At 43.8% G+C, this 16139-nt stretch overlaps 1 protein-coding gene across 1 annotated transcript in view; it reads left to right on the forward strand.

Moving 5' to 3' along the window:
* Positions 1 to 16139, forward strand: part of LOC144691761 (interleukin-10 receptor subunit beta-like) — a 55708-nt gene that overhangs the window by 25042 nt on the left and 14527 nt on the right. Inside the window, exons 2-4 of the mRNA XM_078560205.1 lie at positions 2170 to 2287; positions 5939 to 6102; positions 10422 to 10533. Of these exons, the coding sequence (XP_078416331.1) occupies positions 2170 to 2287; positions 5939 to 6102; positions 10422 to 10533 (394 nt within the window). The remainder of the gene's footprint in view (positions 1 to 2169; positions 2288 to 5938; positions 6103 to 10421; positions 10534 to 16139) is intronic.

Consider the following 16139-nt stretch of genomic DNA (forward strand, 5'->3'; position numbering starts at 1 on the left):
CTGGCTGTCCTGGTCCCGGGAGAAATGCACAAACTTGTGTGCCCTTGTGAAGATGGCATCTGTGACCTCATGGATGCATTTGTGGGTGTAGGATTGAGAGATCGCACAGAGGTCACCTGTGGAGCCCTGTAAAGAGCCACTGGTGTAAAAATAGAGCGCCGCAGTCACTTTCACAGCCATTGGCAGTGGATGCCCTCCATGTCCCCGTGGCGCCAAATCTTGCAGTAAGTGTCAGATGTGAGCGACCAGTTCCCTTGACATTCACAGTCTTTGGTGTCACTGGTTCTTGGTCATCTGCAGGAATGAAAGGCGGCATCTGTAGACCCTGGGTGTCACTAGGCACTGACCAGCGAGGGCTCACAGTGGCTCTTGGGCGGCATGTGCAGGAGCCCCAGCTGCCCCTTCTTCCTGAGGTTGCTGCTCCTGCCTCTGCGCAGCCAGGAGCCTCAGTCGCTCTCTCCTCCGTCTTCTTCCCGCTCTGTAGGTCATCAGGCATAGAGCTAGTTCACCAGGCTCCATGATCCTGATGCACTCCTCCTGCAGGATGAAAGAGAGAGACACGTGGTTAGCATGAGTGTCCTAAGAACCTGTCCTGGTTCAGTGTGATGGCCCCTTAACACTTCCCGGAGAGCGCTGGCCACCACTTGGATGAACAGAGATTAGTGCGCTGCAAGGCTACCCTGTTAGCCTGAACCATGGAGAGACTGGTCTAAACCAGGATGCTGATATTGCAAGAGGCTGTGAGCGCCTCCAGCAGTGACTGTTACATGGCCAGCTTTAGCGAGGAGATTGTACAACGTGTGCAGTCCAACTGCTCTGCAGTCCACTAAAGTGCTCATGAATTTTCAGTCTGTGCTTGGAGGGAGGGAGGGGGGGGCGGCGGGTGGTGTGGTTGGTGGGTATGTGGGGGGAGCTCTGGAGAACTTGGTGGCACTTTGATGCCTCTGCAATGCTTGAGTGGGCGGATAACCTAGGAGCCTGACCCCAATCATATCAACGTGACTGCACCTGAACTATCTCAGTTGTAGAGGAATGGTCACTTTCTAAAGGTTTCCTGAATGCGCGACCACTTCCCTAGCCCCTACCCCGAATGCTTGTGCACTATTTTTAACGGCAGGACTGCCCTTAACCACCAATCCCCCCCCACAACCATCAGTCGCCTCAGCGGCAAGGCTGCACTTCCTCCCCGCTCCCCCTCACCCTCAAAAGTCGCTTCCAAGGCAGGGTGGCACTTAACCACGACCCCCCTCCCCCCGCCCCCCCCAGCGCGCTTGAAGCCTGCAAACCAACAGGCATCTCTGGCGAGCTCTGCAGAACGTTGCTGTGCACTCATCCCCAATTCACCCAAAGTGCAGGCCGACAAGTGCTTATGTACTGTTGTGAAACATGTCAGCGTGCTTTCCTGCCGATGTGGCTGGGCAATCCAGCAAGAGCCTGGCGGGATAGCCCGATAATGATATGCTGATGTATTACAATGAGGTACCCGATGACTGATGGCCATCGGCAGGCTGAGCGGGCAATTACAGCCTGCCTTCCCTCCATCATGAAACCGACCGTGCCATATTGTCCACTCACACCACCTATCCCGCCCGCCACCAGCAGGCACGGAAAATTCTGCCCATAGTGTGGAGTGGATATCTCCACCCAACTCACAGCCTAGTCCTCTAACCAAAGAACAGCCTTGCCCCTATTAACATGTAGTGCTTTTCAAATATACACGACCATCTATGTACGTGCAGTTCAAAGTGTATAAACCTCACATTACTTAATTAAAACTTAAACTTAAGGACCACCCTTATATGAAATATTAATGGATCCTCTGTGGATTTCCTCCTCAATAAAATATGCTTGGAAAAATTATGTTTTGATGTTTAGATGCTAAGATGACCTGCATTTAACTGGGTCTGTACCCCCAAGGCCAGTGCTCAAGTGTTGCCTTTGACAGACTGAAGGACAATTTTAAGCCTGTGGTGCCCACAAGACTCCCTGCTGGCTGTGTTAATGTGTAAAATTATCGCCGGATCTAAACACAGGCAACTGTGCCAACTTAGAAATTTCTGTCTCCAAGTTGGCTGAACCCATGTCTAGCTTTCTTTCTCTTTTTTCAAAAAATGTTTCATTTTTTTTGGATTAAAACATCTTTTAATGTCATTCTTTCTGCTTACACAGTGCTTGGAGAGATCCTGGAACCAGAAAACCTACGTATTGATTCTGACAGATGGAAGCTTATCCTCAAGTGGGATTCTGTTTTTTCTCAAGTTGATTCAGTGACATACTCTGTTCAAAGGTAAGAGATTGCGTTTTAACTTAGAACAGCTACAGAGGAGGCTACATTATCCATCGCCCCATTATTCAACTTTCCCAATTATCCAGGAATAATTCTTACACAAGGCCTTATATGCAGTGGTGCCACATTGCTGAGCACAGTAACACCCTTACTGTCATCCTTCCTGATAAAAATCAATTGCACAGACCTCAAAAATTAAATTATGTTTTCATTCCCTAGCTTAAGGTATTGATGTTCCCTAAGTGCAAGATCTTAATTTGCAGACTCTCGATCATCCAGTTTCCATTACCCACCAGGGATTCAGATCTGTTAACGGAGGTTCCACTGTAACAGAGTATAGCTATAAAAAAAGTGTAAAACAATTTCACAAACAAGAAATTTAAATAAGTTTCATAATTCATCCCCTACACTGGTTTTAATGTATGCTACATGCTTAGCCCTGAGTTACTGCCTTAGAATCATTTACCATTTGCTGTTGTGTGTGTGTATATAATGACTTTCTACCTACATCTTCTTTTGAAAAGACACTCTTAAGTAAAATTGCTTCTCCTGTTGTTTATTAGTGGCAATTAACACTCAGATAACAACATGCAGAAGGGTATTGCAGCAGTGAGATATTGGGTGAGTCAGTGTATTGTGTATATAAATGTGCAGTAGCACATGAGTAAGGAATGATTTCCGGGAATATTTCAAGTAAGGGATTTGGCTAAAGTCATAAAGCACATATGTTAAGCTCAGACAGTTGCATCCATCTGCTGAACATTGAGAATTTGTATGTGTATAAAATTAATCCATATTTGACTGATTCCAAGAAAAATGAAGCATCATTCTGTATTTCCTCCATAATATTCTGTACAGTTCAGAATGTAATTCATTGTGAAAGAAGTACTGCAGACTTATGAAGTAACATTCCATGAAGAGAAATCAAGTTAAGACATGTAATTGCAGTCAGGGATGGATAAAAGATTTGGAGCTGAAGAAACTGTTTCAAGGCAGTATTATTGCAAAGGAAAAGACACAGTTAAAATCAGTTAATCCTTTTCCCAATTTGGATGAATTTTGTACACAGGGTGAAGGATGCCAGTGCAGGATTTGTTTGTGCTTCAGGGATGATTGTCTTGGAATCACAATGGTTGTTGGTAAAGCTGCATATTTGTTGTCCAAACCTAGTTGCCGTGAGAACATAATGGTAGGCCTTATTGTGCTGCTGTGGTTCTGGTGCTAATGTCCCCCTCACAATAGTATTAGGTAGTGAATTCTGACCGGCAATGATGAAGGACCCACTGTGAATGTCCAAGTTAGGGTAATGTGTGACTCAGCGGTGCTAAGTGTTCCCATGACCTTACTGTTCTTGAACTTCTTGGTGGAAGAGATCATGGGGAGGGAGATGCTGTTTAACTATCGGTCTAAGTTATTAGTGCAGAAAGTGTACAAGTGACCCCAGTGATGTTGAATCTTTTATGCATTTGCGTTATGGAATCAGCTGATGGGGAGTTATTGCTCATTTATTTTGAACAGCTTTAATGTGACAGATAGTTACCTTTCTATACAGTTCTAATGTCAAATATGAATCAGAATTTCTGGGACATGGTATATTTCATTATACATGGTACTCTCTGAATGTACAAATTCATTGTTTGATTATATGGTTTGATCCTGAATTTCTTTGACACTTGAGGCATAATGGGAGAGGGGCACAGTAGGTGCAAGAAGTCCTGTAGTAGTGTAAAGTCAAATGGGACCTGGTCTCTGCCCAGAAGGGAATCTATAACCAGTTCCTGAGGGGGCTCGAGGCAGGAGGAACATACATATGCCTCAGACATTGGCTCTGACAGAACATGGAGACAGGGCCAGCAAAGATTTCTTCATTCTCCTGACTGCTGCCTCCTTTCCAGCCTGTGACCTGGATGTCAACAGGAAACCATTTTAGGGGCAGATGTGGTTCATTGGTGTCTCCAAACTAGGATTATGACAAAGAAGACTTCAAAATTGTCTCTTTACTAATTTTTCCTTTTTCATGTGTACCCAGGATGTGGGTAACACTGGCAAGACTGCATTCAGCACCCATCCTTAGTTGCCCTGAGAAGGTGATGCTGGCCCTCCTTCTTGAACTGTTGCGGTACTTGTGGTGCCTGTGCTCCCACAATGTCTCTTTAAAAGTTTTCCCTTTACTCTGTTTACAGCTGGTGGCTTTTCAATCAGCCAGGGAGTAGGACTTTCAAAAGATCTTATGGGGACTTGGGGGAGCAAAAGGGCAGAATATGTGGAAGAAACCAAGAAGTGAGACTCCCAGTGGGAATATGGAGCCTAGCTTTCAAATAGAATAGGGATTGTGGCTCTCAGAGAGAACGGAGAACAGGGCGTGTGCAGAGATCATGTGGAGAGCTTAATCAGAGAATGGAGAGCAGGGTTCTTGGAGAGAATGAGGTGTGAGATTATACAGTAAATGTGGAGTAGGTCTTTCACAGATTATAGAATATTGGTTTCATGGAGAATGGGTCTTTCAACATGAACAGGGGGTGGAGTTTTCCAAGAAAACTAGTGCTTTCCAGACAGAAGAATGAATTGGAAATGAGACATAGAAAGGAGCAAAAGGGGAAGGAAGTTGGACTTGTATTGGGCTGCAGTCTTGTGTGGGATTTTTTGATTTCATGCCTAAGATTTGTGTATCTTTCATGTATGTGGCTTGTGTAGGTAATTCCCAGAATTTCATTTCCCTCGGTGGTATGAGATCACCCAGCAGGTATACAGCTTCTGACTGTAAACTTCCCACCTGGCATCCCGCCCTTGATGGCAGCCCTTTGAGGTTTTCTGCTAACTTGGCTGATGTTCTGAGGAAGTTTGTGCTTTAACGAAGAAACATTGGCTGGAGAAACTTTTGCTGCTCAACCTTCTCAGCCTTGATAACAGGGAGGAGGAATCATTTGGAAAAAAAAGTAGAAATGATACACAAACTAAACCAGGGCGTCTTACAGAATTTTGCAGCACAATAGGTACCTCAGCTCATTTCACCCTCACCAACTCTGTGAAAGAGATAGTCACATAGTTCCTTTCCCCTGCCCTTCCGCTGTACCCTTTTAAACATCCATTTTACAAATATTTACCTATTTCCCTTCTAAAAGCTATTTTGGATTCTACCTTCACCAGTATTTCTGGAAGGCAATTCCTTACTCTAACAGGCCTCTGTATGTAAAAACAAATTTGCCTAACTCTTCCTTCTGGTAAAATCAATAAAGTTACGCCTGCTAGCTATCAACTCACTGACCATTGTTTTTCTCTACTTAATTTATGAAAAGCCTAATAATGTTGAATACCTGTAGCAGAACTCTTAACCTTCCCTGCTTTAATGGATGGAGCAGTTGCTCTGCTAAACTGTCCTTATAACTAAAGCTTCTGATCTTGGTATCTGTTCAGTGAATCCTTTATGCACCCTCCACACGGCCTTGTCATCGTGCCTAAAGTAGGGCACCCAAAACTGAAAAGTTGCACCCTAACTAAATGTGACCTTGTGCAGAGCAGTAGTGTAAACTGCAGCTTCTGAGCTGATATTTTTCCTTCTGGCGATTAACCTTCTCTTTAGAACAGATTGAGATGCTATTTTTAGGACATCACTTGATTAAATGTCATTCTTGTTGCAATTTCCTTGTCCAGAACTTTCGAAAGTAATGACAATCGGAGTTGGACGAATGTGCAGAACTGTACGCACATCACTGAAACAAAATGTGAATTGTTGGACAATATCCCTTTGAATGCAACGTACAACCTAAGAGTGAGGGCAGAACATAGAAATGAAACATCAAACTGGGTTGAAGCAGGTAAGAGATGGAAAACATTGCTGATGTATGTGTAAGTTGTTTCTTGAATAGTTCTGCTTTTCAGACAGCAAAACTTAACATTGAGTGGAGAAATTCCTAGCACTCAATTAGGCCAGCATTTGATTGGATCTGTGTTAAAGTGCCATACAGTCTCTAAAGGTCCTAGGTTCAGTCCTCGATCCCTGCTGACTTGGGAGGGTGTTAATGGAGAAGGGAAACATTCAGCCAGATTTCTTCTGCTGAAGTATTGCTATGTGTGGATGGAATCAGACTCCATTGAGATGCCTTCCGTGGTATAATAAATTACTATCTAAAGTCACAGATAGTGAATAGTCATTGGACCAAGTAGCAGAAGTTTGTCAGCATTATTGGAACTGTACATCAGCAAGCATTGCACAGAATTACTTTGAATATACAGCTCAAGCAATTGACGCTGGTATCTATGCTCTTCTCGAGCCTCTTCCCATTCATCTTTCCTAATCTTTTTCTATCTGCATAAAGCTCCATTCCCTTCCCCTCATATATTTGTCTCGCCTCCCCTTGAATGCATCTATACTATTCACTTCAACCACTCCCTTTAGTAGCGATCTTTACATTCTCACTACTGCCTGAGTAAGGAGCTTCTTCTGAATTTCCCATCTGATTTCTTGGCGACATCTTATATTGAAGCTCTTCCTATTAAAATCTTTCATAATTTTAAAGACTCCATTAGGTTTCCTTTTGTACAAGAGGAAAAAGACCCAGCCTATTCATCCTAATAAGCATAATCTCGCATTTCTGGTATCATCCATGTAAATCTTTTTAGCACCCTCTCCAGTGCCTCTATATCCTTTTCACAATATGGTGACCAGAACTATTGTCAGTACTTCAAATGTGATCCAGTCAAGTTTGGATACAAGCTTTGCATAAACTCTGTACTTTTCAATTCTATCCTTCTAGAAATAAGCCCTTTTTAAAAATTGCTCTATTAATCTGCAATGCTACTTTTAGCGATTTGTCTATTTGTTCTCCCAGATCTCTTTGCCCTCTACCCCATTTAAACAATTATTTTCTAAGTAATTAGTGACCTTTTTTTCTTACCAAAATGTGATACCTCACACTTATCTATGTTGAAAATGGGGCGATATCACATCCCATGAAAGAATAAAAAATATCATTTGCCATTTATATGCCCATTCTACAAGTTTATTAATGTCCTTATTAAGTTCTTGCACTCCTCCTCGGTATTTATTATTTTCCCCAAGCTAGTGTAGGCACAAGTTTTTTTAATTCCTAAGTCTAAATAGTTAATATAAATTGTGAACCACAGTGACCCCAGCACTAATTCTTACAGGACTTCACTTTCCCTCTCTGCCACTCTGATTAGCTCCCCATTACCCCTACTCTCTGCTTTCTACCTTGCAGCCAGCTAGCTATCCATTCTGCCACTTGTCCCTTACCTCTGCCTGCTTTGACTTTATTTGCTAGTCTATTATGTGGCCCCTTATCAAAGGCCTTTTGAAAATCTGAATAAATTACATCTACCACATTACCCTTACCCTTGTCTATTTTCTCTCTTACCTCTTCAAAGAATCCAATGAGGTTGGTCAAGCAAAGCTTTTCCTTTTTAATCCACACTGATTATTCATTATTATGTTTTTTGCTTTCTAGATGTTATTCTGTTTTCTTCTTTAGATGGGATTCCATTATTTTTCCTACCACTGATGTCAAGCTGACTGGTCTATAGTTCCCCAGATATGTATTATCTCTCATCTTATGTCTAGGTGTAACTACCTATCCACCAGTCCTCTGGCACTCCACCTTTTTCAAATGTTCTATTAAATATTAAATATGTGTCACATAGCATTGTAGTTAAGAGTGATAACTAGTGCTAAGAAAGCACTAGCAGACTATCTGACTATGTTCCTAACTCCCTCTGAAGATATCTTCCCTTCCAAAAAAGGAGCAGATAGATTAACAAAGAAGGGAGAAGCTGATTCACCTTGTTAAGATAATTAATGATGAGCTTGAGTGGTATTGAGTGGCTGTGCAGTCAGACAGAAAAATGAAGGATAATCAACTAACTGCCAGACACTACTAGCATCAATGTAGATCACAAATTGCCATCATTTTTATGCAACAGGGCTTACCCTTTCTCACAGAGAGCATCATGTCTCCTTGAATATCTGACCAATTTCCCTCGAACTATATTAAGAGTTATTTTTATTAAGGTTTTCAGTGCTAATGGTGACTATGTTTGCTGGTGACTTTGCACCTCGTATGTTATGAGCTTCTTCTATCTTATGAGTATCTTGCATGTTATGTCCTACTATGAAGTGCTCCTGTAGCTGAGGCAGCAGCTCTGGTGAATAGGTGGAACAGTGAGTTTGAAGACTGGGCTGGATTTTGCACTCGCCCCGCCAGCGGGTTTGACAGCAGTAGGCATGTAGAATCCAGCGGGCAACTTGCCTGCCCCCTATCTGCTCACTCCTGGCCCCACCACAATCTTACCAGCAGTAGGGTTGGTATCAGGCAGCCCACCTGTCAGTGTGTCAACTGAGGCCCGTAAGTTAGCAGTTAATCCCCACTTAAGGGCCTCATCTCGCTATCAATGGGATTTAACTGGTTGTGTGGGAAGGTGACACCAAGCACCCAGGTTTCCCTGTGCAGGTTGCTGGCGGAGGATGGTCCCTCCTTAATCAATCTTCTAGACCCATCGAAGGCCCCCCACCTCCCTCCAAGCTGTTAACCCCACCCCCCAATGTTCCCCTCCCTGGGCTTTCCCTCTGCTCACCCCAAACCCCCTCGCCAGGGCCTGCCGACCTTGCACCTGGGGAGACCCCTGACTCACTTGCTGGGCTGGATTCAGTGTAGCTTGCCTCCTGTCAGCTTTGTTTCAGTAACGGCGGTGGCCACTGCTCTTGGTGACGCTGCCGGTACTGGAGAGCTGCTAGTGCTTATTTGGCCATCGGCTCTCTGAGACGAGACCTTCTGTTCCTGAGGGGCTGCCTCACCTCTCTTAATTGGCAACCGGGCATATAGTCACAGTTGAGCAGCCATCATTCTGCTGGGCCATCTCCCCTGGCTTTTTAACCGGGATTGGGGGAGTGCAGGGACTGCAGCGGCCTGTAATATCTGGCTCTATGACTAACTTGGATAAACCTAACTCATTAGGAAGCCTCTTCTTTGCTGTGAGCCAGTTGCTGCGCTACTGACTGGAAGGGATGCTTCTACATTGCCAGAAGCTCGTCTAAATGAAGTTACTGCTGAAGTTGCTGCTGTTGTTACCATAAGCTCAATTACAGAATGTAGTACACAATATCCCTAACTGATTGTATCATCTTTAGACATCCGTTAATGTGGCCCAGTAAGTGGCTGCTGAGAGTTGTATTGCATCGACTTCCCTCCCTCCTACAGAGGAAATATGAAGTGGAACCTTGGCTTTAGAAAAGGTGCCAAAAAAAATTATGAGAATGGTTCCAGGATGAGAAACTTCAGCTACATGGATAGATTGGAGAAGCTGAGGTTGTTCTTTTTAGAGAAGAAAAGGCTGAGAGAGGATTTAATGGAGGTGTTCAAAATCATGACAGTAGATAGAGAGAAACTGTTCCCGTTGGCAGAAAGGTTGAGAAACAGACGACCAACTTAAGCTGATTGGCAAAAGGACCAAAGGTGACATGAGGAGAAACTTCTTTACGCAGCAGGTGGTTAGGATCTGGAATGCATTGTCTGAAAGAATGGTGGAGGTATATTCAATAGTGGCTTTCAAAAGGGAATTGGATAAACATATGAAGGGAAAACGTTTTCAGGATTAAAGGGCGGGCGGGTGGGACTAGCTAAGTTGCTCTTGCAGAGAGTTGGCATTAGCTTGACGGGTCAAATGGCCTCCTGTGTGCTGTAACCATCCTATTGTTCTAATTGGAGCCACTAATGTGTTATATCGTTACCATCTAAATTAGATGCTCATAGAACCATAATTGACTTTGCCAATCCAAAAATATAATCTCATGTTTATTCCTAGCAAGGGAAGGAGTCTTGATCTTACCAGTGAGAAATTGCATTTCCTAACTATGGTGCAATCCTACACTCTTTTGAAATGATATATGTGTGACATTTCTCAATCCAAGCAAGTAACAGAGTGGCTGCATCTAGAATTGGGAACGCCCAGGGTGGGGCGTGGACCTGCTATCTAGAGACACATTTATTTCAACTCAAACTATCCTGCATTGCGCCATGACATTTTTTATGATTCAGAGTAGATTATTTATACTTTCAAATGTTAAAAATATTCTTATTTTCTCAAACTAATAACTTCCAATGTTTGCCCTTTCTGTTTGTAGTGTCCGAACCAAAAAATGTGATGGTTGATTCTTTCAATATAAAACATATCGTGAAGTGGGATCCAGATATTTACCAACTCGGCCCGGTGACCTATTCCGTCCAGTTCCAAGGGTAAGAGAATGGACTTCAATTTAAAGGATTATAACCTGGAAATTGCTGTTACAATTAAGTTTAACACCAATGGCAAATGTGCAGTAGTGGTGAACAATATTGGAGTGTGATGTGGCAATCAGTTACACCCATTTCCCAGCTCCCCAACACTACTTAGATGGACAACTAATGCTGCTTACTTTCAGCCACCTCTTCCCATGCCTTTTGCACCAGACACTGTGAGGTGACTGTGAGTCCCAGATGTCATGTTACATAGGAACAAGAGTAGGCCATTCAGCCCCTTAAGGCCTGCTCTGCCATTTACTGAGATCATGCTGATCTTTTCTGTACCTTCTCTAAAGCCAAGGTTTCACTTTGTACTTCTCCTGTAGAAGGGAAGGAAGTCAATGCAGTACAACTCTAAGCAGCCACTTAAAGAGCCACATTAGCGGAGGTCTAAAGGTGATACAATCAGTTTGGACTATTCTGCACTCCCTATTCTGTACCCTGCCTCTGTCCCATGTCCTTTAATACCTGTGGTTAACAAAAATTGATCCATCTCTAGTTTAAATTAACAATTAGCCTAGCATCAGTGTCATTTGTGAAAAAGAGTTCCAATCTTCTCTACCTCTCTTTATATGTAGAATTGTCTCTAACTTCAGTCCTGAAAATCTGGATCTAATTTTTAGGCCATATCCCATAGTTCTAGACTTCCTGACCAACAGAAAAGTTTCTCTCTTTCGACCCTATCGGTTTCCCTTAATATTTAGAAAGCTTCAATCAAGTCATCCCTTAACCTCCTAAGTTTCAAGGAATACTCTCATCACAATCTCTCCTCATAAATTAACCTTTGGAATCCTGGTATTGTTCTGGTGAATCTACATTGTGCTCACTCCAACACCAATATATTCTTCCGAATGTATAGTGGCCAGAACTGAACACAGGCCAGAATTTTACGTCCCATGAGTGGAAGCGCACCCGACCCGAATGGGTGTAAAATCTTGCGAGATGACATCGGGCAAGCGTCCCGCCGTTGCGCGATATTTCACTTGGCGGGCGCGCGGAAAAGTCGGACGAGCGCCCGCCGCCAACTAAGCGGGCAATTAAGCTCATTAACAGCCCAATTGTAAGCAATTTCTCATGGCCCATCCAACCTTACAGTTAGCGGATGGGCCAAATAGCCAGGCAAGCTTTACATTTTTGATGAAACCTCATCCAAGGGTGGGATGAAATCTCCGTTAGGATATAAAATTAAAATAAATAAATAATGAGGTCTGCTTTCAGGTGCTTGATTGTGCTGCATGGACATTTTTTGCAGCATTTTTGTGCTTTCTTTTATTATTTGGAGGTCTGCAACTCCCTGGGGGACCTGTCTGCCTTCAGGGAGCTCAGTGGAAGTGCTCATCAGCACCCGCGGTGACATCGGCACCCACCCTCTTCCCGCCGCCACCAGGGAAACAGCACTGCTGAGCCTTTCTCAGCGTTTCACGCTGGCTCGCCGATAATTGGACAGCCTGAAATCGAGCCGGGGGTCAGTCGCAGTGGGGGGGGGGACTGTTTCCCATCTACTCCCAGGTCCACCAAAAGCACGCGTCGGACGAGCACAAAATTCAGGCCACAGTACTCCAAATGTGGTCTAACTAGGTCCCAATTGGAGCATAGCTTCTATCTCTTGTATTCTAACCCTTTAGATATAAAGCCCAGCATTCCGTTTGCCTTCATGATTACATTCTCAACCTGTCCAAGACACTTTAATGATCTATGCACATGGACCCTTAAGTGTCTTTGGACCTCTAATATGTGACCTGGAGCAGAACTTGGACGAGTTGGCATTCCCTTGCACTTCTTCTAGGTGGTGGAGATCATGAGTTGTGAATGGAACCAGACTCTGTGGACTGATCAGTGACTATCTTCACTTTGGATCTTTTGATGGAGGGAAGACCATTGATGAAGTAGGTTGAGATGTTTGGGTTCAGGACACTGCCCTGAAAGACTCCTGCAGTGATGTCCTGGCTGATATGACTAACTTCCCACAGCCATCTTCTTTTGAGTTAGATACGACTCCAGTTAGTGGAGAGTTTTCCTCCTGATTTCCATTGACTTCAATTTTACTAGGGCTTCTTTTGCCACAATCCGCCCTTGGCATTAAGGCAGTTTTTGACAGTTACCCTCACCTCACCTCTGGAATTCAACTCTTCTGTCCATGTTTGGTCCAAGGCTGTCATGTGTCCTAAGCATCAGTTACCAGAGTATTGGTGAATAAGCTTGATAACATTGTTGACGACACCTTCAATCACTTTACTGATGATTGAGACTGGACAGATGTGGCAGTAATTGCTTGGTTAGATATGTCTTGCATTTTGTGGGCAGGACATAACTGGAAATTTTCTGATTTGTCAGATAGATGTCAGTGTTGTGGCTGTAAAGGCACAGCTTGGCTAGAGGAATGGATAGTTCTGGAGAACAGTACTATGCCCAGAGCTCAAAACCTGGCCATAGTTCCAGCCGAATGTAAATTTCCACTTCCTGTTTAACCATAAAATCGTAGAATGATACAACAAAGAGGAGGCCTTTTGACCCATATTATCTCTGCTGGTTTTTTGGTAGAGCTGCATTTTGCGTGGTGGAGGCACTCCCATAGTTTCAGGATTTTGACCCAGCAATGATGAAGTTTATATTTCCAAGTCAGGATGGCACGTGACATGGACGTGTCGACATTCCCATGCGCCTGCTGTCCTTGTTCTCCTAGGTGGTGGAGAATGGAACTGGAATCTGTGGAATCATCAGCAAATATCTTCACTTTGGATCTAGTTATCCCATTATGACTACTACAAATGTGCTTTAACTCCATATTCCTGCACATTTGTCCTCTTCAAATATTCATCCAATTCTCTATTGAATATTACAATTGAATCTGTCCCACTATCCTTCTGGGTGGTGAATTACAAATCACAACTCTCTGTGTAATATGAAAATGTTTCCTGTAGTTGCTTCTGGTTCTTTTGCCAATTACCTTAAATCTGTATCCTCCAGTTACAGATCTATCTGCCACTAGGAACAGTTTCCCTTTTATACTCGATCAAAACCATTTATAATTATTAATACCTCTATGAAATACCCTTTTAACCCTCTATGCTCCAAGGAGACTAAGCCCAGCTTCTCCATTCTCTCTACGTCCCCTGGTATAATTCTGGTAAATCTCTTCTGCACCCTCACTAAATCTTGGCGTGGTATCTGGAATTGAATACAATACTTCAGCTGAGGCTTAACCTGTGTTTTACAGAGGTTTAGCATAACTCCCTTACTTTTATACTTTATTCCTCTATTAATAAAGCCCAGGATCCCATCCTTTAACAGATGTCTCAAGTTATCCTACCGCCTTCAAAGATTTGTGGACACATAGCCCCAGCTCTCTCTCCTCCTGCATTGTACTATTTAGTTTATATTGTCTATCCACATTCTTCCTACTTCACTCTTCCCTGGGTTAAATTTCTTCTGCCATGTGTCTGCTCATTTCACCAGTCTGTCTCTGACCTTCTAAAGTCTCTTACCATTCTCCTCACTGATATGCTTCCAAGTTTTATGTCATCTGCAAACTTTATACCCAAGTCCAATCTGGAGAAGTGTGAGGTAATGCATTTGGGGACGGCAAATAAGACGAGGGAATTAACAATAAATAGTAGAGGAACAGATGAACCTTGGAGTGACATGTTCACAGATCTCCGAAGGTGGCAGGACAAGTAGATAAGGTGGTTAAGAAGGCAAGTAGAATACTTTCCTTTTTTAGTTGAGGCATAAGAGCAAGGAGATCATACTAAAACCATATAAATCACTAGTTAGGGTACAGCTAGAGCACTACATACAGTTCTGGTCAACACATAACAGCAAGAATCACACCAGAGACAATACAGAGAAGATTTACTAAGATGTTGCCAGGAATAGAAGATTTTAGCTATGAGGAAAGATTGAATAGGCTGGGGTTGTTTTCTTTGGAACAGAGGAGGCTGAGGAATAATTTAATTCAGTGTATAACATCAGGAGGGGCCTAGATAAAGTGAATAGGGAGGAACTATTTCTCTTAGCAGGGAGGTAGTAATAACCAGGGACATGGATTTAAGTAATCGATGGAAGGATTAGAGGGGAGTGGAGGAGAACTTTTTTCACCCAGAGGGAGATGGGAGTCTTGCACTCACTGCCTGAAAGGGTGGTAGGGACAGAAAGCCTCACTGTGTTAAAAAATGCTTGGAAATGCAGTTGAAGTGCCGTAGCATATGAACCATGAGTTGAAAAGTAGGATTAGACAGGGTAGCTCTTTTTAAACCAACGCAGACACAATGGGCCAAATGGCCTCCTTCAGTGCTGTAAGCTTCTGATCCTATGGGTCGAATTATTTGAAGCATCAGATTCCCCAACACCCCCCTCACCACCACCCACCCCTGAGTAAAAAAGTCATGGGGGAGCCCGCCAAGGGGAACATTATCTGCCCCACAGTCATTTAACAGCCAATTGTCCATTAATACATTGGAGGTGGGATTTCTACCCCTCAGGGACATGAAGTCCCACCTCAGAGAACTGCTGGCCAGTCAGAGCCTGGCAGCTCTCCAGCACTTCGGGACAGGCATGGGGCTTTGGATTGGGATTTGGGTAAGTGTACAGGGTCTCGCTGGGTGCAAACTGGCAGGCCCTGGTGAGGGGGTAGTGTCGAGGGCAATTTTGGAGGGGCATAAAACCATGTGACTGGACCTTCTGATGGCCCCAGGAGGCCCACCAGCTGCCCTCACCGGATAACCTACTGGGCTGGGCGCTTGGAGTGGGCCTTGCCCACTGCTGGTTAAATCTCAGTGGCAGCGGGATGAAGCCCTTGAGTGGGAATTAATTGACCACTTAAGGGGCTCAATTGGCCGACTAGTGGGCAAGCTGCCTCATGCCATCCCCACTACTGCTATAATTGCAGCAGGGGCAAGGGCGGGCAGGTAGGCAGTGAGCAGTCTGCCCACAGGATTTAACAAGCCTTCCCCTGTCTTCAAACCCACCAGTGGGGGGAACGTTAAATCCAGCCCAATGTTTCTAAAGAAATGCTAGCCCAGGAATCAGGTACTGTTAACAGTGCTGATTGTTGTCTGACAAGCAGATTACGAACAAACCAAAATACTGGAGATGGTGGAAAATTGAAATAAAAACAGAAAGTACTCAGCAGGTCTGGCAGCACCTGTGGAGAGAGAAACAGAGTTAACATTTCAGTACCCTGAAACTTTCAACAGAATTACAAAGATGATAGATTTCATGTTTTTGTAGAAATGTAGATAGTAGGGGAGTTGTTGATGAGATATAGATCACCATATAGGGAGTGTATAGAATACTCTCGTGTCTGCAACACTGTAACACTGCACTGTATCAGCCTTTGACATAGCACCAGCCTATTCCACCATGTTATCTAGCTGTATTTGTTGTTGCCTGCTTCTTGGACTATTACCATCAAAATTTCCAGGCAGCAAGATCTCCAACCACTTCTTTTGTGATTCACAAGCAAATTGTCTGTATCACATGATCAGTAACCTCGTCATGCCTGTTTTGTGCCAGTTGAAGAGTTTTCTCATAGTCACAGGGTTACAGGAATTTTCATAACT

Source organism: Cetorhinus maximus, chromosome 16 (assembly GCF_964194155.1).
Source record: "Cetorhinus maximus chromosome 16, sCetMax3.hap1.1, whole genome shotgun sequence".
In the NCBI taxonomy this organism is placed as follows: Eukaryota; Metazoa; Chordata; class Chondrichthyes; order Lamniformes; family Cetorhinidae; genus Cetorhinus; species Cetorhinus maximus.